General features: G+C 41.0%; 2 protein-coding genes across 4 annotated transcripts in view; one reads left to right on the top strand and one right to left on the bottom strand.

Annotated features, from left to right (window-relative positions):
- Positions 1-17,676, top strand: part of LOC143282791 (glutamate receptor ionotropic, NMDA 1-like) — a 37,467-nt gene extending 19,791 nt beyond the window's left edge. For 2 of the 3 annotated variants that reach the window (XM_076588557.1, XM_076588556.1), the window contains exons 12-17: positions 1,450-1,598; positions 1,911-2,068; positions 4,041-4,213; positions 5,211-5,318; positions 6,058-6,203; positions 14,712-17,676. In XM_076588557.1, the coding sequence (XP_076444672.1) occupies positions 1,450-1,598; positions 1,911-2,068; positions 4,041-4,213; positions 5,211-5,318; positions 6,058-6,203; positions 14,712-15,041 (1,064 nt within the window). In that variant the 3' untranslated portion in view covers positions 15,042-17,676. Of the gene's footprint in view, positions 1-1,449; positions 1,599-1,910; positions 2,069-4,040; positions 4,214-5,210; positions 5,319-6,057; positions 6,204-8,513; positions 8,598-14,711 lie in introns of all 3 variants that reach the window. The other variant, XM_076588558.1, reaches the window with a different exon arrangement.
- Positions 17,677-18,680: 1,004 nt separating this feature from the next.
- On the bottom strand, positions 18,681-25,617 carry LOC143282792 (glycerol-3-phosphate phosphatase-like). The gene has a single exon (XM_076588559.1). It carries the CDS (start codon positions 25,357-25,359, stop codon positions 24,238-24,240), a length of 1,122 nt encoding a protein of 373 aa, XP_076444674.1. The 5' UTR covers positions 25,360-25,617; the 3' UTR covers positions 18,681-24,237.
- Between the last annotated feature and the right edge of the window lie 66 nt (positions 25,618-25,683).

The following is a 25,683-nucleotide window of genomic DNA, read 5'->3' as shown; positions in this document are numbered from 1 at the left end:
GCCACACAGTACAGCTGAAAACTGGTCATGCAGCAGAGCCGTCAGTGCTACTCGTCAGTTTGCTGCCATGTAGCACTATCTCTTCTCCACTGTCACTGTCAGCAGCAAAATCATTTTCCACCAATTGACTTTCAGTTAGACTTGCAGTTTGCTGTTCTGTATGTCGTGTTCTGAAGCAAGACTGCTGTTTACAATCTGAACTGGCTGAAAAAAAAGCATCCAGGAGAGTTGGTTCAACAATGAGAAGGATGTTTCCGGTACATATGGCAGGAAGTGCTGGCTAAGTTTGGTGATATTCATTGAAGAGGAGCACAAGTTTGATAACTCTAATGCTTAAATTGCTGATAAGCACCAGCAGCGTTCTCCCTGCAAGTTGCCCTGCGATGACTGTAGTATTCTCGCTGCAAGTCACTGCTTGGCGACTAAGGCAGCTAAAGGGATAATGGACAGTGGGGCATTGAATTCATACCTACTCTTTCCAATCCTCTCTTTCCACTGTTGTCACCTTCCTCAACCTTCCTCAGCCGGTCAGGCATACATCCATTCACACCTGGGTGGAATGAGGAAAATCAGAGTCAAGTGTGTTTTTTTCAATGACACAACACATTGAAGAAATGGGGTCTCTAATCCTGATCACTGGTGAACACTGCCGTAAAAAGTTCCATGACTAACAGATTCTGCCATGGTGCCTCCCAGTGCATTAATCAGCATTCAGTAGTAATCAGCCCACAGCTATGAAATACTAAGGATCCTTGTTCCTTACCTCTAATGTAATGCTGAAGGTTGGGAGCAATGCTGAGCGCTAGCAGTTAGCATACCAGAATAATCAGACCTTGAATCATGAAATATTGATGAATCCCCTTTTCCTATTATGCATATTTTGGTTTTCAACAAAGGTCAGTTTCAGAATCAAGTCAAAGCGAGCAGGCTGTTCCATATGCACTACACCACATTAGCTGTTTAAAAAACAAAAACAGATGCCTGATCTTCACATTATCCAAACGTGCTGTTCAGGCTTTGAGAGCCCACCCAAGGTTTATGTAAAGTATTAACATACAAAATGAAAATGAATAGTAGAAAAAAAGTAAATCATTAGTACATGGAACTGGTTTGGGGCATTAAAACAGGTAAAAACAGTGCTATTTTAGAATCGTTTGAAGTATGTGTCCTTCATTGTTTACTGCTTGTTTATTTGCTGTCAGATGTTTATTGAGTTAGAAATGTACTTGTACTGTTATTTAATTTTCACGCCTTTCTGTTGCAGGGTACATATACTTTTGTTTGCACCACATCCCTCAGAATTTCAGTTTGTCTGTGTGTGCGTGTTGGTCTCAGATTCTATCACAATTTCAGTGTGCAAAATTTGGTCTTGACATGTACCCTCCATATTTTCAGTGCACATTAACATGTCCTCATATTTTCAGTGCACATGAACTGATATGCTTTCAGGTACCCCTCGCAGTTTCAGTGCTCGTGTACTGGGGATGGTGTGGGCTGGTTTTGCCATGATCATCGTCGCCTCCTACACAGCTAACCTGGCTGCTTTCCTTGTCTTGGACCGACCTGAAGCCCGCATCTCTGGCATCGATGATCCCAGGGTAAGTGTGTGTGTGTGTGTGTGTGTGTGGGTGAGCGATTGGGTGTGCATATATGTGTAAGTGTATATGTGTGTGTTTGTGCCTCTTTCTATGATGTGTATGCGGAAATTAGGAGTGGTGACTGAATGTATTTGTTTTTTTGCATGTGTTTAATAATGCAGTGTGTACTTAAGTGTGTAGCTGTATATGTCAACACACAGACATTTTTGTGTAATTGCATGCCTGTCTGGGTGCTTGTTTGTGTGAGCATGTGTTTGATAAAACCTCCCACAGAGTGTTAATGAAATTGTAACTGTAGAGTGTGTTTGACAGCTGAGAAACCCCAATGAAAACTTCCGTTACGCCACCGTGAAAGACAGTGCAGTGGAGATGTACTTCAAACGCCAGGTGGAACTTTCCACGATGTATCGCAACATGGAAGACAAGAACTACCCTAATGCTGCATCCGCCATTGAGGCTGTCCGCATTGGGTTAGTGGAAAGGCTTCTCAACTGACACAGTTACTCAGAATCCCCCTTTTTTTTTATTACACATACTGTACCGTGATCCCCTGGTACAGACTGCGGCAATTATTCAGTTCCTGTCCTGTGCAAACTTCTTGTCCACCAAAACAGAGAAACTGAAGTAGCTTTGGCTAGTCACCTCTCTTGGTATATTACCTGCCACAGTTATCCAGAATCCCCTTTTCTTGTTTTTTTGTTTTGTTTTTTGTTTTGGTTATTGGAATATTAGGAGCACAGTAAGTTATGCAACTGATGACTAGTAAAAAGGTAGATTGCAGAGACAGACAGACACACAGATAGCAGAGAGAAGGAGTGAGAAAAACATACCATGGAATATCTCCTAAGTTAAAGAACCCCATTTATGGAATCAGATTTTTTGTCATAACTCCATTGTTACATTATGTCACACTGCTTTTTAAAACCTTGCCGTTGCATTACACATAAAGTCCAATCAGTTGGAAGCACACACACATACACACACTCACATGCACACCTCTGTATTTTCATATATAAACAGCAGGGAGGTAATAAGAGAAAAGGGGATAGCCAACCATAGGCACTTTCATTTCGGTCTGTCCAATAGAGATCAGTATTTTGCACAGGACAAGAATCAGACCCCTGTTAGTGTCTGCAATAGTAAGTCACAGTAAGTTTGTTGAATTACCGTAAAGTTCGGTCTATTGAGCGCACTGGTATATAAGCTGCACCCACTAAATTTTGGAAAAAATTGAACTTTATACATACATAAGCCGCACTGGTTTATAAACCGCACTTATTTCCGGTACCGGAACATACCGATACTACAGAAAAGCTGTCGATACTGTAGGTTATGAAATAAACACAAGTGGGAACAACACAAAGAAAAGCAAGTGAAAATACTGCTAGTGCCACAAAAAAATAATAAATAAACACAACGAAAATAAGATCCATAATTTAGGGATAGTCACATTTATTCAACGTCATCCTGCTCACTGATTCCACTAAAATCTTCGTCTTCAGTGTCCGAGCTGAAGAGAACCAGCACAGCTTCCTCCGCCATCTTATCACTGACTTCAGCCTCGCTTTCACTTCTTGAACATGAAGGTGGTGGTCGCTGCTGGTTCGTCGCTTGCACTGTCGTCTGCTAGATCGATCGCCTTCAGCATCATAGGCATAACATCGCGTTTTTGGCATGATGAGGGTGTACACTTGAGCAGAGTAGAACTGAATGCTGATCTGAAGGCACTCATCCAAATTCATGGACAGAAATCATGATTTTGGTGAGTTGAAGGGCAGCTAAGAATAGACGAGAACGTGACACTCCCAGGATCGTTAAAATCCGCAAATAAGTCGCATCATTGTATAAGCCGCAGAGGTTGAAGCTGGGGTAAAAAGTCGCGGCTTATAGACCGAACTTTACGGTAAGTATTATTTCAGGGGAAAAAAGTCCTTTTGCTGCCTTAATAACCTTGCAGTTACCAGAAACACTCCAAAAAAAGCACACACAATTTCAGTGCAGTTGAATACCCATTAAAGTCACAAAAGATTTATTTATACCATGTGAAGAAAATTTGAGCTGATACCCTCTTGACGAGAGCTTTTTAGAAGTGATAGGTCAAATTTAAATGTAGAATGTACATGCAGCGACTTCTGTTTCAAGGATACACTAAGATATGTCCTCAACATTGTTGTTATGATTAAGGGGGTGCAACTCTGTTGGTCAACCCTGGGCTTGTCTTTGTCTCTTTCTAGTCTTATGATGACATGACTGTTTTTATTATTTTTTTCTTATAATAGCTTCTAACTTTTTGTCCCTGTCTCATGAGGAGCTTGAAATCAAATTTCAGTACAGGATGTGTTTCAGACATTAAAGGGGTTGGTTGGTTGGTTGGTGGATGGATGGATGTATGGACTGATTGATTGATTGACTGATTGATTGATTGATTGGTGACGTGTGCAGAGACCTGCAGGCCTTCATCTGGGACTCCCCACGCCTGGAGTTCGAGGCGGCCAACGACTGCGACCTGACCACGGCTGGTGACCTCTTTGGTCGCTCGGGGCTGGGCATTGGACTGCGCAAGAACAGTCACTGGACCCACCCAGTGTCCTTGGCAGTGCTGGAACTGCATGAGAGTGAGTGGCCTTTGTTTTTGTTTTTTTGTTGTTTTTTTTTCACTCAGCTGGTAGGTATTGTTATCATCATCATCATTATTATTATTATTGTTTCTGTTGTTGTTGCTGTTGTTATAGATCATAATTGTTATCGTTCTTATTATTGATTTTTTTAAATTGTTTGATGTGATGATGTTGATGTGGTGATGTGTTAACAGAGGAGGGTGTTATGTTAATACAGGGGGTTGTGTGGTGATGTGTTAACAGAGGAGGGTTGTGTGATGATGATGCGGTGATTGTGTTGATGGTAATGTGGTGATGTGTTAACACTGGGGGATGATGTGGTGATTATGTGTTGACAGAGGAGGGTGATGTGTTAACACAGAAGGGTTGTGTGATGATGATGTAGTGATGTGTTAACACTGGAGGGTGATGTGATGATGATGTGGTGATGTGTTGACACAGGAGGGCTGTGTGATGATGTGGTGATGTGTTAACACAGGCAGGTGATGTGTTAACACAGGAGGGTTGTGTGGTGATGTGTTAACACAGGAGGGTTTGGTGATGTGATATGTTAGCACAGGAGGGCTGTGTGGTGATGTGTTAACACAAGCGGGTGATATGTTGATGTCTTAACACAGGAGGGTTGTGTGATGATGATGTGGTGATGTGTTAACACAGGATGGCTGTGTGATGATGTGGTGATGTGTTAACGCAAGCGGGTGATGTGATGTGGTGATGTGTTAACACAGGGGAGTTGTGTGATGATGATGTGTTATGTGTTAACACAGGAGGGTTGTGTGATGGGATGTGGTGATGTGTTAACACAGGAGGGTTGTTTGACGGGATGTGGTGATGTGTTTCCACAGGAGGGTTGTGTGATGATGATGTAGTGATGTGTTGACACAGGAGGGTTATGTGATGGTGATGTGGTGATGTGTTAACACGGGAGAGTGATGTGGCAATGTGTTTCCACAGGTGGGTCATGTGATGATGATGTCGTGATGTGTTAACACAGGCGGGGTGATGGAAGAACTGGACAACCGATGGATCCTGGTGGACAGCAAGTCCCAGTGCCCTGAGGGGAACTCTGCCCCGGCCACACTGGGTCTGACCAACATGGCAGGTGTGTGTGGGTGTGGGTGTGTTTGGGGTGGTTGGCTGGGTGTGTGTGTGTGTGTGTGTGTGTGTGTGTGTGTGTGTGTGTGATGTGTCCAGGTGTGTGTAACCCTGTGCTCATATTGCTCTTTTCCCAGGAAATTAGAGTTTGTCTGACCTTACCTCATAACACTCTTTGTGTTTGTGTCCAGGTGAATCTGTCCTTATGCACATAACTTAATTTGTGTTTGATGTTTTCAGATGTTTCTAATCATGCGCTCATAACACTTTTTGTGTTTGATGTGTCCGGGTGCGTCTGATTTTATGCTCAAAATGCTCTTTGTGTGCGATATGTGTCCAGGTGTGTCAGTCCTTATGCACATAATTCTCTTTGTGTTTGATGTGCCCAGGTGTGTCTGACTTTATGCTCATAATGCTCTTTGTGTGTGTTACGTGTCCAGGTGTGTCTGTCCTTACGCACATAACTCTGTGTGATGAGTCCAGGTGTGTCTGACCCTTTGCTCATAATGCTTTTTGTGTTTGATGCGTCCAGGCGTGTTTATCTTTACGCACATATCTGTCTTTGTGTCTGTGTTCAGGTGTGTGTGACTGTAAGCACATAACTCTGACAGGGTGTCCAGGTGTGACTGACCTTATGCTGATAGCACTGTGACGGTGTGTCCAGTGTGTACTGTAAGCATATAACTCTGACGGGGTGTCCAGGTGTGACTGACCTTATGCTGATAACGCTGTGATGGTGTGTCCAGGTGTATTCATGATGGTGGCGGGTGGCATAGTGGCGGGTGTGTTGCTGATCTTTGTGGAGATTGCCTACAAGCGTCACCGGGGGCTGAAGGAGAAAGAGCTGGAGCTGGCCAGGAACGCTGCCGACCGCTGGCGTGGAAATATCGAGGTCAGTGCTACCCCCAGGCTTCACGTACTGTCGCTTTTTGGTCGGGCTGCTTTCTTTGTTGTTGTTGTTGTTGTTGATCTCCCTTTTTGTACTGAAGGTGTTACGGAATTTTATTTTAAAACGTTATTTTATTGTTACATGTTTGAAAAAGACCCCCCCCCCCCCCCCCCCTTTTTTTTTTTTTTTTTTTTTTTTTTTTTTTTCTCTCAAGGCCTGACTAAGCGCGTTGGGTTACGCTGCTGGTCAGGCATCTGCTTGGCAGATGTGGTGTAGCGTATATGGTTTGTCCGAGCGCAGTGACGCCTCCTTGAGCAACTGAAACTGAAACTGAAACTGAAAAAAACCCAAACCACCCAAACAACTTCCAGACAGGAAGGTGGCAGTGTGGATAAGACGCTCATCAGCCAATACAGAGTCCATGAGGGTTTGGGTTTGAATCCCACTCACACCCTTTCTTCTAAGCTTGAATGGAAAATCGAAAATAGCATCTAGCCATGCAGATGAGTCGATAAACAAGGCCCCATGTGCAGCACACAGTCGGTGCACTGAAAAAGAACCCATGGCACCTAGTATTTTCTTATGGCAAAATTCTGTAGAAAAAACCCACTCTGATAGGTACACAAATACACATGCATGCACTCAAGGCCTGACTGAGCATGTTTGGTTATGCTGCTGGTCAAGCATCTGCCTAGGAGATGTGGTGTAACAGATATGGATTTGTCCGACAGCAGTGACGCCTCTGAGTATCTGAAAATAAAACTGAAACGGGACAATTAAGAAAAAGCACATTATATTTTATCATTGCTTTCCTATTTTTTTGGATGGCAGAAATACCATTGTATGCTCTTCATTGTTATATTTTTTTAAATAAACATTTTATTACTTTTTTTTTTATATTCCGATGGAAGAATGCCCTTATATATGCAGAAACAGGGTGTTGATTTGTGTGTGTTTCTGTATGTGTCCATTTGTCTGTGTCTGATTTTTTTTTCTTTTTTTCTTTCAGTGTAATGTCCAGTAACCTGTTTGTTTTCCTTAAGTTTTGCAGTATGTACTGTACAGATCTCATTCTTGAGCTGTTATTCTGTTTTTATTTTACCTCTCTTTTCTCCTTCCCATTGTGTATTGATGTTGTCATGTTTGATTATATTCCTGATGTTTGTGGTGTAAAGTCTACATATTTTGCTGTTGTAGTTGTTGTTTTAAGGTCATGCTCTATACTTGGTGTTTGTTGTTGTAATACTGTTGCTGTGTAAAAGTGTAAAAGTTTTTTTTTTTTTTTTGGTGGGGTAGGAATGAAGGTGAGGAGGGGGAGATTGCTGTTAGAAAAGCTGGTGTGTAGTAATGGTAATATTTTGGGGAGTAAATGTTTTAAACTGGCAACTTTTTACAGCTGTGTCCCATCTTTTCATATCATGTCAAACAAAAGGAAGAAACATCAATTCCGAAATTTGCAGACTCAAAGAGAACTTGACATATTGAGGAGTGGTGGGCTTGTGGCAATGTGCTCATCCAGGAAGTCAGTGGACATGGGTTAAATCCCCGTTTATGAACTGGGATTTTTACCCTCCCCTCGCCCCACCCCCCCAACCGCCCCTCTGCTAGACCTTTAGTAGCGGTCTGAGTGCTAGTCATTTGGATGAGATGATAATCAAGGTCCTGTGTACAGCATGCATTTATCACATATATAAGAACCCTCGATAACAAAATGGTTGTTCCTGGCTTAATTCTGTAGAAAAAACCACTTTGAATGTAAACACAAATAAATTTGTCAACAGAAAGAAAGGTGGCTCTGCACTGTGGCAATGAGCTCTCCCTAGGGAGAGCAGCAAGAATTTCACATAGAGAAATCTCTTGTGACAAAAAGTAATACAATATATGTATGTGCATGTGTGCCTGTGCATTTGTGTGTGTCAGAGTGTAGGCACTAGTACAATAGGGAATGTACTGGGTAAAGGGATTCTGAATGGAAAGATTTGTATGTGAAAGTGATGGGGTTTTTTCATTAGAAATAATATGTAAAGTCCATAGAGATTTGATTTTTCATGAATGTTGTTCTGTCATGCTCAGTATAAAGTTGTCTGGAAGAACCCCCTTTTTTTTTCTTTTTTCTTTTTTTTTTTTTTGTCTGTGCTTTGTTTTTGAGAAGATGTGATTGCATTCAGTCTTCTTTATTGCTGGTTATGAGTGTCTGAATTCTTTGATCACTTTGCTGGTGATGTGCTGTGCTGGCAATGTTCTGCTTGTCTGCGACCCGTGGCTTTCCGTGTGATGATGTTGGTGTTGTTCCTTTCCTCACTGGGGTTTCAGAAGCGTAAAAAGCTGCGTGAAACGTGGCAGTATCTGCAAACGTTGAGAGAACCACCAGACGAAGTAGCCATCCGACAGTGAGCGGTAAATGCCTCCATCTCATTGGACACTTTAGAGTCTCCTTCCTAGAAGCACAGCCCTGTTTTTCAGACTATCGGTGGATCAGTTTTCTTGTATTCAGAAACGTTTGATTTGTATATCATTTCTGTCTGTCGATTGTATTGTCACAGAGTTTAGAAAAACCCAATGGCAGCTTGACGATGCTGCACAATTTTGGAATATCTGTAGTAATAGTGATGAGATCATGGCAGTTGTTTGCAGTCTGTGCTAAAGGGTTCATTGCAAAAGACCTTCCATGTGATGATTTGTAGTTTTGACTGTTTTTCTTGATCTCTTATTAATATTTTACATCCATGAAGAATAGACAGTTGGAACTCCAGAAAGTATTTTATCAGTAGATAAAAAACACCAACAGATTTCAGCAGGGATCAGAACTATGTTGTCTTAGATAATCTGTTGTTCACAGCCTGAAAAATTGAAATAGGTTACTGATATTGGCACGCACACACATGTGCACATATGCACATGTAAGCAGAAGAAGACGCATTTCTTTGCAGTAGAAACTATTGAGAATACCAGGTGTATTCACTCAGGGTTTCAAGTATGTTTTGCTAGTAGTGATTATGATTTTAGTGTGTGAGAATGTTTAATTGCTGACCATGGATTGTTCTGCTATCACAACTGTAGACAGTAAACAAAAAAATACAGAAAATATAAAGCGAAGCAGAATCACCCAGTATAGTCTGAAAAATATGGTGTGTGGGTGCCTTGTTCATCACTGCCTGCCTGCCTGCCTGCCTGTCCGCTGTGGGTGCTATGATTTGCATGGGGAGTGGTTACCCACTGACAGACTAACAGTGACTCATCGTTTTCACCGACTTGTACATACAGCTGATCATCCTCACCAAGGTTGGATCTTTTCACATACATTTTACAGTCCCTCACATCAATTAACAAAACCCACACTGACCAGTCTAATTCATCACTGCCATGCAAACTGATCAAATTTGTTTTCCTCACAGACTGATCCTTTCATGGTTGTCTCAAGGACTAATGTTGCCATTCACAGTTGTCACCTGAACTCGTGCAGCTTGTGATTATCACTCAGACTAATTCATTAATGTGTCACTGAGTCCTAATGTAGCCTTAGCACTAAAAAAAAAAAAAAAAAAAAAAAATTAACATTACACAAAGTGATTCATTCTGTAACTGTATAACACATTTCAGTTCATAATTTTACATGACAGTTCCTCAAACTAATAGATCTTATAAAACTAACATGATTGATAGTATCATAGACACATTGAAAGTGGATAAAACTAACTTGATTGATAGTATCATAGATATATTGAAAGAGATACTGTGTGTGTGTGTATGTGTGTGTTTATGAGAAAGAGTGTGTGTGCGTGTAAAGGAGTGTGTCAGCATGCATGTGCGTGTGTGCTTAAGAGAATGTATGTACTTTATTAGTAGTATGTATGTGTTTTTTTTGTCGCAGGGTTATTTTTATCAGTGGGTAAAGATCATGATTTCCTTTCCGTAACAAAGTCATGATATTCTTTCCTTTACAAAGATCATATTCCTGACTGAACAGAGCTGATAGGAAGACAACAGACTTTTTCTTCCAGACCCGCCACAAGTCAGATCTTAATGGGTTTATTCCAATCATGAGAAAATGAAGACTGTTCTCTGCAAGCTGTTCGTTGGTCACTACTTTCTTACCATGTGAAAGGCAAAGAATCTCCATGTTCTCTGCCTCAAGACAAGTGTATTGATATGAAACGTCTTTTTACTGACAGCTGGGATTTACATGTTAACAGACACAAATACTTGTAACGCTGACTCCTTGAAGCCATTTGGTAGTGTTCAGCTCTAAGCAATCTTTTTTTTTCCATTTCTTAATGAAAAAAAGTAGATTTTTTTTTTTGTAGTTTGGGGAAAACACTGTTTTTGGTCTGTCTTTTTAGCTTTGTCTCTTTGATTATTTAGGTTTAAATTTTGTTATATTATTTAGCTTTTTAGCATTTCATTTTTATTTTATGTTTTCAACCTGTAGGTGACCCTTACAGTTTGGCAGTAAACAACATGAACTGAATTTTATCTTGTGGTTTTTAAGGTATTTTGGAGGTGGGTACAACTGTAACGGTGTGTAAATAACAAAGGGGGTGAATGGATGGATGGTCAGGGATGTCTGTGATAGATAAAATTCATGTGGGGAAATCTGGATGATTTCTTTGAAATATATCAACATGATTTTGATAACCTTCTGATTATATTATCTTTAATTGGGTAATTACTATATTTCTGATTTATTACACAAGAATAAGCACTGTTAGTCTTTTAACTCTTTTGCCACCAAGTTTCTCTGTTTTTTGCTCCCCAGCGCCAAATATTTTAGACTTGATGCTCTGACACACATGGAACTCGGTTCATGTCAGTTCAACACAATGGACTTATTCACTTCAGAGTCGGTCAAAGGGCGAAGGTTTGTTAGTCCTTCTTCTTCTGCGTTCACTCGTATGCACACGAGTGGGCTTTTACGTGTATGACCGTTTTTACACCGCCATGTAGGCAGCCATACTCCATTTTCGGGGGTGTGCATGCTGGATATGTTCTTGTTTCCATAACCCACCGAACGCTGACATGGATTACAGGATCTTTAACGTGCATATTTGATCATCTGCTTGCATATACACACGAAGGGGGTTCAGGCACTAGCAGGTCTGCACATATGTTGACCTGGGAGATCATAAAAATCTCCACCCTTTACCCACCAGGCGCCATCACCGTGATTCAAACCCGGGACCCTCAGATTGACAGTCCAACACTTTAACCACTTGGCTATTGTGCCCGTCGTTTGTTAGTCCTATTTCACAGGAAAGATGGCTGCAGCTGTCAAGGTTTGTAACAATGTGAAAAGTGGTCTGTTTAACATGACCCTTCAATGTCGACTAAAATCGCCCATGGTGGTGAACTGTCTGGTCAACTAAAGTTGCCTAAGGTGGTGAAAGAGTTAATAAGAAAGGCACGTAATGGAATGGTTTGAGTTATGTGCCTTTGTCATTTAAAAGAGTAACAGTTCTTAGTCCTTGTTTAAAATAAATTTCTCTAATTTTTGACTCTCCCAGTCTTTTTTCCCAATTACGTTTCTGTTTATTAAATGTTACAATGAAGTAAACATGTGATGTTTCTTGAATATGGAAGGCTGAGTTAGTTATTTGTTTAAAAAAGTGGAGATTGTGTGTTAATTGATCCATTCATATATAATACAGGCATGAACTGGTATTCTGCTTGTTGATGATATATATATTTTTTTTAAAGTAGTCTTTGTGCCATTTTCTTTTGAGAGGAATATTAGAATTTATCAGCATAATTACACTGGTCTTATTGCTTGGTTAATATTGCTTCTGCTGGTTCTGTAGAAGTAGAAATTACACCGTTGATTTGTAAGAATTTTAATTAGAATTGATTAATTATTTATTCATTCACTCATTTGTTGACTTAGCCTATTTCAGTTAGTCACTTTTTTCTGTATACTTTTTTTTTCTGTGCATGAACCTAAAAAAGGCAAAAGCATTGAAAAAAACACAAAAACAAACAAAAAACATGACCATAAAGTTATAGTTGTGAATCTAAATATCATATTAACCACATTTGCTGTACAAGTCAGTGTTCTTCTTTCGACCATATCTCTAACTCTTTCACTGCCAGGTTTCTGTGTGGAAACAGTCCCCAGTGCCAAATATTTTCAGTGCAATGCTCTCAGTCACAGGTTTCGGTTCATGTCAAAACAACACTTATACTCAGTCAGGGGGAAAAGGCTAGTCATTATTGTTCCTATGGTGGGGAAACTGGCGCAGCAGTCAAGCTTTGTTACAATAAGAAAAATGGTCCTTTTAACATGACGTTTGAAGTTGCCTATTGCGGTGCACTGTCTGGTTGACTTAAATAGTCTATGTTAGTGAAAGAGTTAACTCTCTCCATACGAACGGCGAAAGAGATGACGTTAACAGCGTTTCACCCCAGTTACCATCATCAAAATATTACAAGTGGAAGGCTCTTATACTGAAGAGGTGAATGTTGACAAAGAATACCACAATTCTGACGACGGAAGCTAAAGGTTGGGTCATTCAGACACCCACCGGACACCCGAAGGGTCTGTGTAGAGGAGAAGAGAGGACTGGCCGTACTGAGTGAGTTAAACTGAAGCATCCAGAAGCTGAGGATCAGCAAAGGATCAGTTATGAATATTGGACAGTGGCTACTTCTGGGCCAGTCTGCTGATTTATTCACTGGCTGTGAGTTGTACCTCATATGGGGGAATGTGAACAGTGGCTACCTCTTGACCTGTGTGGTGTGTGTCCCACTGAAGTGATCTGCTCAATCCATGATGCACAAACCTCCTTGGTAAGGGTTGACATGTGTAAAAACTTGCAACCATCCTTAGCAAGATGGGGGGACCTGCAACGCTTCTGCCAAACCTGTAAGGTGCAGTGGCAGAGCTAACACAGAATATCTGTTGTAAACACAACAATATGTACCCATGGTATCCAGGAAACAGCTCCATTAACAGATAATCAATTTACACAGATAATATACTGTGATATACTTCATATTATGCAATGCAGCAGATAATATGCTGTGATATACTTTATACTGTGTCATGCACCAGGTATCCAATAAGGGATTGAAAACTGAAATCAGTCGCACAAAGACCGTGAATAAAAATTAGCAACAACTGAATGACGCAAGCTGCGATGTAAGCGACTAGTTCCCAGACAAGTTAGACACGTACTGATTGGTCCAGACAGCCAGTATGCACACACAACCATGATTCTTTCAGGGTGCCCTCTGAAGGGCTAGAACTCTGATCAAACTTCACCTTGCAGGTAAGTCTTCTTTAATCAGTGAAGTGCATATTATTTGATGTAGACTATATATGTTTGCCTTGTAGCAGTGGAGATGGAACAAGTGGGTTAGTAATCTTTTTTTTAATTTTTTTCCAGTTTGTGGGCTGTAATTCACATTTCACTGGTAATTCGGAGTGGGCTTTTACATGTGTGGCCATTTTTTGTTGTTGTTTACCTCGCCTCTTTGGCAACCATACTCTGTTTTGGGGGGGTGTGCATGTTGGGTTACTCTGTTTTGGAGAATGTGCATTCTGAGTATGTTCCTGTTTCCATAAGCCACCAAACTCTGACAAGGATTACCTGATCTTTAATGTGTGTATTTGATGTACTGTGTATACACATACAGGTGGTTTAGGCACTAGCAGGTTCTGCACATATGTTGACATTAGAGAACAGAAAAATCTCCACCTTTGAACCATTTCCACCCAGGTCACCCAGCACTAATCAATTACGAAATTACGAAAGTCTTGTAATTTTCGGTAGAAGGTAATCATTAAAAAAGAATATTAGGAATACAATTACCTTCTTTTGTTTCACAGAGTTATTTTTCATGGATTCTGCACAAAATAAAGTTGTGAAAGGATTTTTTGTTATCAGGCTCATGTTGCAAAAAAGAAAAAAAAAAATCAAGAAATGAAATTTGATGGCCATCTGAAAAACAAACAAACCGCACGGTGTGGTGTTTCAAGAATTTTGTCAGTTCTGCTGTGTCTTCCAAAATATCCTCCATAAGTGAAAGAGAAAAATAATCCATGGGACAAGCACAAACAGAAAGATCATGTACAACACCAACATTTTCAGTAAGACTAGCAACTAACACACTGTGTAAGACTTCCTGCCATTTGCGACTGGGGAAGTTTGGTAATCGATTAACGCTTGAACCATCTTCTCTCTCACTAGCACTGTCACTGTCAGCTAACTTGGCCACAATGGCGCTGAAGTCAATGATTATCTCGGTCACTTTCCATGTCAGTAGGACCAACTTTGACAAGTGTCTTGCTTTTTCCTTAAATGATTTTTTTAAATTGAAAGTGTTTAGTCCGTGTAACCAAAAAATACCGTAAAAATAGCTCATTTCCTGCCATTTGAAATGTGTTTCTTTAAAAAAAATTTTGTTACCATGTTAACTGTCAGCTGTTTATCTTTTTTCTTTTACAGCTTAAATGACTGCGTAGGCATCTTAACCTGATCATTAACTCAGTTGTGTGTGTGTGTGTGTGTTCCACAGAAGCGGCGCACCCTGCGACAGACTCTACAGAAGCAGCGCGAGGAACAGCAGCGCGTGAGCAACGCCATGCAGAACAAGCACCAAGAGGCTGTCGCCGAGGGCAACAACATGCCCGCCCGCCCCTACCGCCGCCCCTCCCTTGTTGAAGCCACGGGCAGCAACGCCCTGGGCCCCGCCCACTTCCCGCCCCCTCGAGGAAGCCCCACCTCCTTTGCTGCCGCTCACCGTGGAAGCCCCACCCAGTACACCCCCACCCACGGTGGTGTGCGTTCTGGTCGCACTGTCACCTGGCATAACCCTGCCCACAACCCGGACTTCTCCGTCATTTGAATATTTTTATCCTCTTCTTAAGAGGAAAGGCTTTTTTCTTCTTTGTTTATTTTTTGCTCCTCATAGATCTCCTTGGTTTCACCATTTTTAGTATCTTCCAGTTGTGTGAAAATTGTCAAGCACACAAGAGTCGACTCATGGTCAGTTTCTAGACCTGGTAACCATCAGCTTGACAGTTGGCGCTTTGACTCTTTGCTGTCACAGCCAGTACGTCTGTCCACTGTCACAGTCAGTGGGTCTCTCCTCTGTCATTGTCAGTGGGTCTCTCCTCTGTCACTGTCAGTGGGTCTCTCCTCTGTCACAGTCAGTGGGTCTCTCCTCTGTCACTGTCAGTGGGTCTCTCCTCTGTCACAGTCAGTGGGTCTGTCCAGACAACTCACTGTTAGTGGGTCTCTCCTCTGTCGCTGTCAGTGGGTCTCTCCTCTGTCACTGTCAGTGGGTCTCTCCTCTGTCACAGTCAGTGGGTCTCTCCAGACAACTGTCACACTCAGTGGGTCTCTCCTCTGTCACTGTCAGTGGGTCTCTCCTCTGTCACAGTCAGTGGGTCTCTCTGTCAGTCAGTGGGTCTCTCCAGACAACTGTCACACTCAGTGGGTCTCTCCTCTGTCACAGTCAGTGGGTCTCTCCTCTGTCACAGTCAGTGTTTCTCTCTGTCAGTCAGTGGATCTCTCCTCTGTCAGTCAGTGGGTCTCTCCTCTGTCACTGTCAGTGGGTCTCTCCTCTGTCACAGTCAGTGGGTCTGTCCAGACAACTCACAGTCAGTGGGTCTCTTCTCTGTCAGTCAGTGGGTCTCTCCAGACAACTGTCACACTCAGTGGGTCTCTCCTCTGTCACTGTCAATGGGTCTCTCCTCTGTCACAGTCAGTGGGTCTGTCCTCTGTCACTGTCGGTGGGTCTGTCCTCTGTCACAGTCAGTGGGTCTGTCCTCTGTCACTGTCAGTGGGTCTGTCCTCTGTCACTGTCAGTGGGTCTGTCCAGACAACTCACAGTCAGTGGGTCTGTCCTCTGTCACTGTCAGTGGGTCTGTCCAGACAACTCACAGTCAGTGGGTCTGTCCTCTGTCACTGTCGGTGGGTCTCTCCTCTGTCAGTCAGTGGGTCTCTCCTCTGTCACAGTCAGTGGGTCTCTCCTCTGTCACAGTCAGTGGGTCTCTCCTCTGTCACTGTCAGTGGGTCTCTCCTCTGTCACTGTCAGTGGGTCTCTCCAGACAACTGTCACAGTCAGTGGGTCTCTCCTCTGTCACTGTCAGTGGGTCTCTCCTCTCCCAGTCAGTGGGTCACTCCTCTGTCACAGTCAGTGGGTCTCTCCTCTGTCACTGTCAGTGGGTCTCTCCTCTGTCACTGTCGGTGGGTCTCTCCTCTGTCACAGTCAGTGCGTCTGTCCAGACAACTGTCACAGTCAGTGCGTCTGTCCAGACAACTGTCACAGTCAGTGGGTCTCTCCAGACAACTGTCACAGTCAGTGCGTCTCTCCTCTGTCACACAGTCAGTGCGTCTCTCCTCTGTCACAGTCAGTGCGTCTCTCCTCTGTCACACAGTCAGTGCGTCTCTCCTCTGTCACAGTCAGTGCGTCTCTCCTCTGTCACACAGTCAGTGCGTCTCTCCAGACAACTGTCACAGTCAGTGCGTCTCTCCTCTGTCACACAATCAGTGCGTCTCTCCAGACAACTGTCACAGTCAGTGCGTCTCTCCAGACAACTGTCACAGTCAGTGCGTCTCTCCTCTGTCACAGTCAGTGCGTCTCTCCAGACAACTGTCACAGTCAGTGCGTCTCTCCAGACAACTGTCACAGTCAATGGGTCTCTCGTCTGTTACAGTCAGTGCGTCTCTCCAGACAACTCTCAGTCAGTGCGTCTCTCCTCTGTCACACAGTCAGTGCGTCTCTCCTCTGTCACACAGTCAGTGCGTCTCTCCAGACAACTGTCACAGTAAGTGGGTCTCTTCTGACAACTCTCACAGTAAGTGGGTCTCTTCTGACAACTCTCACAGTCAGTGGGTCTCTCCTGTCAATCTCTCAGGCGAGGCGTAGGTCTGATTTCTTCCATATGGGAAATTTGCGTCATGAATTACAATCTGCTTTGATTGACACACTCCAGATGACGACAGTGTGGCTGTGTGTTATTATTATTAACTGTCCTGCCACTTGTAAAATTGCATCACTGAAATATATAACTGGGTAGACAGCTGATCATGTGACCAGTTTTATAACGTAATCTGTGTATGTCGTGAAAAAAATGTTGGAAGATGTAGCCAGTGTGTTCAGTAATGTGGTCAGATGTTACGGTCATTTGTTGGTGATATCAGTGGTGTCTATCCATGTAGCCAAAATAAGGAAAAGAGAACACTGTTGTTACTGTTATTAGGAACTGTGGTTGACCGTTGTTGTGGATGTGTTGTATTATATATATATATTACTCACAGACTGTGTTCAATTGAATGTGGACATGTTTGATGATGTTTCTTCTCTTTGTGTATTTTATACCTTCTGTTTTGAAACAGCTTTCCTAATGTTTACTACATCATTATTATCCTAATTATGAAAGGAATGGAAATTTGACACTGGAATTTTTGACTGACTTTATTTGGAAATGATTATATGCTCATCTTTTTTTTCTCTTTTTCTTCACTTTTTTGAATAATATGTTACCACCCAGCAGATATAATCTTCTCTCCTATCCCTATTGAATTGTTGTTGTGATATTTGCATGAGATTATTTGCATTCCCCTTCCCTCTGCATTGAATGTGTGTGTGTGTGTGTGTGTGTGAGAGAGAGAGAGAGAGAGTATAAACGTGTGAAAATTTGTGCCACTGTATAGTTATATCCATATGTGCTTATTTTTCCAGTCATGTATTTTAACTCTTTAATTTATAGTTGGCTTTTGACTTGTTCTCAGTATCAGTATGTCCACAAATTGTAGCCTGTCATCTAGAAACTTGTAATCAACACACAGGAGTTTACATTGCTGTGTACAGTGCATATTTGTACATTGCTTGATAGATTTAGGTTTGTCAGGTCATATATGTCTCATTTGTAGTATACAAATTTATAGATCTTGTGATTGTGTTGTGTTTTTCTCCAACTTTTACATTTTATTAAGCACTTTTACCAACTACTTTCAACTGTCCAGTTTTCTCCATTGAAGACTATACCTGTGAATGAGTGAACTGCTGCAATATCTATATAGTTGCTTTTGTTTTTTTCATTTTCACGTTGAAAAAAAAATCGAAAAAGGAAAAAGGTTAGGGTAGGGAGCATTGTCACTTTAACGGGTGTATCTCTTGTCTATCTACCTGTCTGAATAGTGATTTTCTCATTAAAACACCCACAAGTTTGAAGCAATTGGCAGGATTAAAGACAGCATGGATGACTTGTTATGGAATCAGTTTTAGCATCAGGATTATGTGGTTTAAGCTAAAGATTTATGGCATACAGCTAGAGTATCAGTTCTCTTTCAAACAAAACCAAAATGAGAATGAAAGAGGCAAAGATTTCTTGAATCACATGTGATTTCTATTGAAATTGCCTCAACTATACATGAAAAAAAAAGACAAAACTTACAAATGAACTGACAAACGAAATAAAACAAAAACAAAGAAACTGAGAGAAAATCTTAGTTGGTCATTTCTGCATTTTTCATGTTTTTTTTATTGTTTTTTTTCATTTTATTTTATTTGTTTTGGATGATATTCATTTTTGTAACTGTTTTTAAGATAATGGAAAAAATAAGTGGGCTACAATTTATGTTTATTATGTTTACTCTTAAAGATGAAAAAAAAATCATAACAGATATTGTAGTGCAATATTTTGTTTATTTTCTAGTTACAGCTGATCTCTGTTTTTCAGCATGGCTGCCATATTTGAAAGTCTGTTTTGTCTGTGGTTTTTGTGGTACTTATTTAATGAATAAGTGTCTGGACTCTGTGTCTTAACACCATGGGCATGACGTTGAAAATTTGATAACTATACCTGTGCAATTGTGCATGTAAAGAGTTCATGGATATAAAACAATGAATTACTGATTGTTGTCACAGCTGCAGTAATGCAAGCATAGTAAAGTCTTTGCACTAAAATTCTTCGCTCCTTTTTTGAGCTGATTCAGTCGTGTTGCTAGGTACATTTGAGAGTTAAGTATGGGAGGTAGGTGAAGAAGGGGATGAGGAGGGACTCAGGGGACGAATATGGAATAGGAGGTTGGGAGGGAGGTAACTTACTCCTCTCCACCCCAATCCCCCCCAAAAAAGGGGTTTTATTGTGTTTATTTTATTTTTATTATCTATTTGTTTTGGGTAATTGTCTTTTGAATTGTTTGAAAAAAAAATTTAATACTGTCAAAGGTTCATGACACATCAACTCACGATGAGGGGGTGTGAAGGCAGGAAGCAGGAGGTTGGCTGGGGTTAGGGGGGACGAATAAACGGTACCAGACTTGTTAGCAACTGGGGAAAAAAAAGAAAGAAGGAAAAAAGTATGGAAGGGGGAGATGGATGGAAGAGGGTGCTCACAGCTGCAGCTGTTCTCATTTTCTTTTCCGTGCGATCACTGGTTTTGCAGTCTGACAATGTATTTTGGAGCAGTAGCATTTGTTAACTGATAATATACATCAGTTATATCTTTTGAAAGTAACTTGCCCATCTGACTATCAGAATTCATTGTAAGTATACCCATGTACTTTTGTCAAATGTCTGATTTTTGAGAAGCATCTTCAAGCATTTTTTAGAAATTGTTCAGCATTTACAGTTACAGGTTTTGCATTTGTATCACTTAACCACTTCTTAGCATTTATTTTTTTATTGTTAAGTATTTAGTGATATTATACATTTTGTTACACATTGGTGTGCACACCAATATTGTACCAGCATAATACAATCTGTTTGGTTTTATTATTATTACAATGATTAGACATGTTGTCATTACATCATTATGTAACATTTGGCTGAAAGACTGGAAGAAAGTTGTCAGAGATGTGACCTCTCCCACAACACATGCACAGAAGAAAAATTTGAAATTATGTGTAAGATGTATTTAACACCATGTGCATATTCACACAAATCAAAAACACAAAAAGATAGTCATCAATGTACATATGTAAAAATAAAAATTCTATCAAATATGATTATGAGCAGTTTGCATCCTGCATATTTGTATGTTGTACTGATTTAAGGCACAAACTAAATTAAGCACAGTATTATATTCACAGCACTTCACAGAAACTGCTCTTTCACTGTCACAGGGATTGTGTCAAGATAGACAGATCCATTTGTGACATAGACATTTTTATTCTAGAAGTATTTGGAAATAATGATCAAAACACTCTTGGATAGACATTCTTTTTGAATACATTATAGTACAAAATTGTCATGACAATGTAAGACACAATAGGAAGCTTCAAAAATAAAAGACATTATCATTTTCACCATCACACAAGAATAGTAAGAGTGACAACTTCAGTATTAGCACTCATATACATCCATGCATGCAGACAAGTACTTGCACACACACACACACACACACACACACTCACGCACATGTGTGCATACACACCCCTGTATACAGAGATTATACTTTTTTTCACTTAATTTTACGAAAAAGAAAGTTGCTTGTTTAAATTGTGTTTGTTACACTGAAGATGAAATGACGTTTTAATTTAACTTTCATGAGAAGTATGTCAAGTCATTTTCTTTTTTTTCGTTCTGTTTTCAAGACTTACACCACATTTATTTAGTGTGCTAACTTATGTAATCAAAACCATTTTTTGTTATACAATAAACATTATTGGTGACAGGTGATTTTTTTAAAACTGTTGTTTATCATACATACATACACAGGTTATGTGTGTGTGTGTGTGTGTGTGTGTGTGTGAGGGGAAACTATGAATGTGGGTGACTTGGTGTGGAAAATTGTGGTGTGTTTATGCAATTTCGCTCACATTGAAAGACAGTTGTCAAAGCTTGCAAATGATTGAACCTTTCTTCAGTCCAACGGGATGGTCATTTACAGGATGATTATCATCATAATAGTACTGATATGTCGCAATTGCCCATATCAGAAGGTTGTCTTTTTCTTCCTTTAACTCTGTGAAGAGTCTTTTGGGGCCAACACTCTTAAGAACTCTTAACTCACTCAGTACGGCCAGTCCTCTCTTCTCCTCTACACAGACCCCTCGGATGTCCAGTGGGTGTCTGAATGACCCAACCTTTAGCTTCCGTCATCAGAATTGTGGTATTCTTTGTCAACATTCACGTCTTCAGTATAAGAGCCTTCCGCCTGCAATATTTTGATGATGGTAATTGAGCTGAAACGCTGTTAACGTTGTCTCTTTCGCCGTTCGAATGGAAAGAGTTAATCAGATTCCTCCAGGTCGGTTTATTGTGCATCAAAGCCTTGGTCTCTCCAAATGGTTTTCCCATCCGTTTTGCAATTTTACCAGTCCATTTTTTTTTTCTGTCTTCCCCTCTGTCTTCTTCTCTCAACAGTTACCCAGAATGTTTGAGCAAGGTCTTTGGGTCTTTTCACCTGGTCATGCCAACATACTTTTCATTTCTTACTGATGTCAGCAGATATTCATATTGTCCAATGTGCTGCTTGATGGTTTGACACACTTGTTCACTGGTGTTATGGTCAGTGTATCTGATGTTTGGTATCTTGTTATGGCTTGAAATTTTCTTTCCAAATCTGTTGTGAGGGTCCATATCTAGCATGCATAAAGGAGCATGATTTCATGTTTCATGGAGATATCCTGCCACATAGGTTTCAGTCTGGATGGTACTGATATTGTATTTGCTACCCTTGAAAGGATTTCTTGTTCTGATCCTTCATTGCTAATATACCAAAAATAATCTCAGAGGGGACTGATTACAAAAGAAATAAAGTACAAAGAAAAAACATTGTCACATCAAAAATGGGACAGGAACAAAGAATAATATAGATTTTTGAAAGAATGATACACATTTTGTGTGTGTGTGTGTGTGTGTGTGTGTTGAAAGACCACATGTAAAATCAACTGTGAAGCACAGATATACATAAAGTATTTTATGTCAAACTTGGCAATTAGAAACAAAAATAAGAAAAAGAAAACCAAACAACAAAGGGTACACCCTAAATCTGGAACATAATTGTAATCAAACCGTACTTGTGATTCATTTCCATGAACGTTATTTATATGTAAGGCACGTTGACTGGATTGAAGAAACACATAGAGAAGTGTTATTTATGAAATTTGATGACCTCATATATCATCCTAAGGTAAGGTAATGACCACCGCAGAATGTGACCTAAAACTGCCTAAAAACCACACATCCTGCGTGTGAAAACATTAAGCACATAGGAGATCAAGATAATCACATGACAAGTGCACAAAATAAACATGACATGTATTGTCAGTTTCTCATGAGCAACATGCAAGTATACACAAAAACATGATAATTGAGTAAATGAAATGACACAAGAAAATACTGTATAATCATGGGTGTTTAGCTAAATTGATTAAAAATAATTATAATTCTTTTATGGATACCACATTCTGTTGACATCAATAACTTTAATGCTGATATCAAACAAGACCTTTGGACCTTTAACCTTCGCTGGCTGTCGCTTTTGACTACACACGGAAGCTCATGTGGGTCGTCCACAACCCATACCTTTAAAGAGACAAAAACCTGTATATTCCTCCAAAGCTTATAACAAAATATAGAAAAGGAAAACATATTGTAAAAACTGATTACACACGTGCTCGCACACGCACACACAGACTCACACAAACACACACTCAGAAGAAACATGCTCATACATTCACACACAAGCACATACACACACACACACACACACACACAACTGATCACACACACAAACGCATAACACCACATGCACATACATACAAACCCTACTTATGCACACAGAGATAGATACAGAGAGAGACTGAGAGAGAGAGATTGAGAGAGAGACTGAGACACAGAGAGAGAGACAGACAGCAAGATAGAGAGAGAGATGACTCGTAGCATCCTATACACGCACAATCAAAGATATTCAGTCACACAGGTACATGCTGTTGGAGAAAGGGATGGAAGGGGGTTATAGCTGAAGACAGGTGAAAGGGACGGGCGGGGAGGGAGGGGTAGTGGGAGAGTAGTGGGGTAGTGAGGCTATTGAAAGTAAAACTTCTTTATTTTCCTTCACTAATTGCAAATTAAACCTTCTGAAATCACTATTAAAAAGGTATGGGTCATGCATGACCCACACGAGCTTTCGAGGGGTGACCACATTTTTTCCTCTTTGAAGAGCATGGGTCATAAACGACCCACACAAGTGTCCGTGTGTAGTTAAAACGCCACCTTTAATTACTCATTAACTAATTAATAATGAATTTTTAAAATTTTTTGGCAAAAGTTGGCCTTTTAGGTGTAGGAAGCATTTCTGAAATTTCGTAGAAAAATATTAAGAATTGGCTGAGATATTTGCGTTTTTGTACCCTTCTGGGTCATGTACAACCCACGATAGCCAGCGAAGGTTAAACAGCTGATACAATTGCTTGATTATATGAATAGATAGATAAAATTACATTCATATTTCACTCTTGTGACTGATTCACATACAGTTTGCATGCACAGAAGTAACTCAATCTAAATCCTGTTCTTTTCTTTAAGTGCAACTGAATTGGCAAAACAGCAGTTTCCAATATTAATTTTGATACACAGTGTCTGAACAAATCATGCCATGATTGGAATATATATTTTTTAAAAATTCTGCATGCATTGTATCCATTTCACATCAATGAAAGAAAACACCTTTTGACACAGATACCTCACCAAATTATTGAGAGTAGCTTGGGGAAATCATTCCAGACCACTGACACACTCTAGCAGAAAAAAAACATGAGCAAACCCTGAGAATGACAAGGGACAAACTGTGTCATTCCTGTCGAAACAAATACACTGATTAGTCAAGATTAGATAGCTGTCACACATTTTATGCTATTTATTTATCTGGATGTTGTATAGTGAGGTGTTTTTAGCTGCACTTAACACTGCATATATGCTTGTGCTGATGTATATTGGAATGGGCAGTAACTGTTGTCCATTTTATGTCAATAAAAAGTATTACACACACACACACACCAGTCTCAGTCTATTTGTCTCCAGTTCCAGCCTATAACATCCGTGCAGGTTCTTTACCCCACTCCATATCAAAACATGTTCAGAGCTAAGAGGCGCCCAGCACAGCTAAAGACTGCATGAAGTAGGTGGGTTCCAGGCCGGGGTGGGAGGGCAGTGTGTGCAGTGAACTGGCCCCAGTCAGCACCAGCGCAGAGTCCATGCCCACTGCCCTGGCCAGCCCCATGTCCACAGGCACGCTGTCCCCGATCATCAGACACCGCCTTCTGTCCACCCCGGGGTGGGTGGCCTGGATACAGTCAAACAGGTGTGTGTCCGGCTTCCCCAGTACCTCTGGTTGACGTTTGGCGGCGGAGGTCACGCAATCCACAATGGCTCCTGTCAAAGGTTGGCAACGCCCTGGACTAACATGGACTGACTTCTCTTTGTCATTGGTGGCCAGGTACAGGCACTTCTTATCACTCAGGTAACTGCAGGCTTTAAAAAGTTTGTTTAAGCTGAAATGTTTGTCGTAACCAACCAGAACAGCTTGTACATCATCTCGCAGAGGAACTTCCAGCAAGTCTTGAATGTTGTGGTAAACAGGATCTGGGTCGGGCCCTAACCCAAAGTTGGTGATTCCAGCAAGGCTGAGCTCCTCAGACATACCAGGGCTGCCGATGACGTACACACTGCCAGACACATGTATGATGGTTTGCAGGTAAACTGCACTGGCATAGGCCACGCAGAACACATCCTCCACAGGCGCATGAAATCCATGCTGATGGAACTTGTCAATGTAAGCATGTCGGGCATGCATACTGTTGTTAGTGACAAAGAGAATCTGCTTGCCTAATGCCTGCAGAGTGTCCATGGCAGCCACTATACCTGGCAGATGGGTGATGTGGTCAGTCCTCCACAACACCCCGTCACAATCCAGCAAAATCGTGTCATACTTCTCCAGCACTTGGGCAGCGTTTCTTGAAGTCACTTCTTTAATTTCTGTTTCGTTCACTAAAACGTTGTCATTGCCGACAGAGGAACTTTTCAATCTTACGTTATTCACTGTTCTTTTTGTTTTCTTGCTGACAGAAATAATACTGCACATGGACCGATTAGAACTGACACTGACATTGAATCCAAACATATTTTTGCAGAAGTTACTGACACAAATTGCATAAGGAACCATGCTAAAATACTGTGATGGTTTGAAACAGTTGTGAAACGCCATCACCACGACTTTATCGCGGATATGGAATGTAATTTTCTCTCTCAACAGCTGGGTGCAGCAGACGACGTGTTGGCCTAGCAGACGATACCCAACTGGGTAACTGTGCAACTTATTAATATGCGATTCTCTTTGGTCTCTATCCGGAATAGATTATACTCGGAAATGTTGCAGATCGTGAATAGAAATCCCATTCGATTCAATATAAATGTGTCTTTCACTAGTTACACAACGACACGTTTATCTTTGATATGTCCTCAAGTGCGCTGGCCCGCTTTAGTGAAGGGACATCACCCCCAGTACATTTCCCCAGAGAATCAAGGGGAA

Source organism: Babylonia areolata, chromosome 6 (genome assembly GCF_041734735.1).
Source record: "Babylonia areolata isolate BAREFJ2019XMU chromosome 6, ASM4173473v1, whole genome shotgun sequence".
Lineage (NCBI taxonomy): Eukaryota > Metazoa > Mollusca > Gastropoda > Neogastropoda > Buccinidae > Babylonia > Babylonia areolata.
Note: the sequence above shows the minus strand (reverse complement) of the source record. Positions and strands in the feature narration are given on the sequence as shown.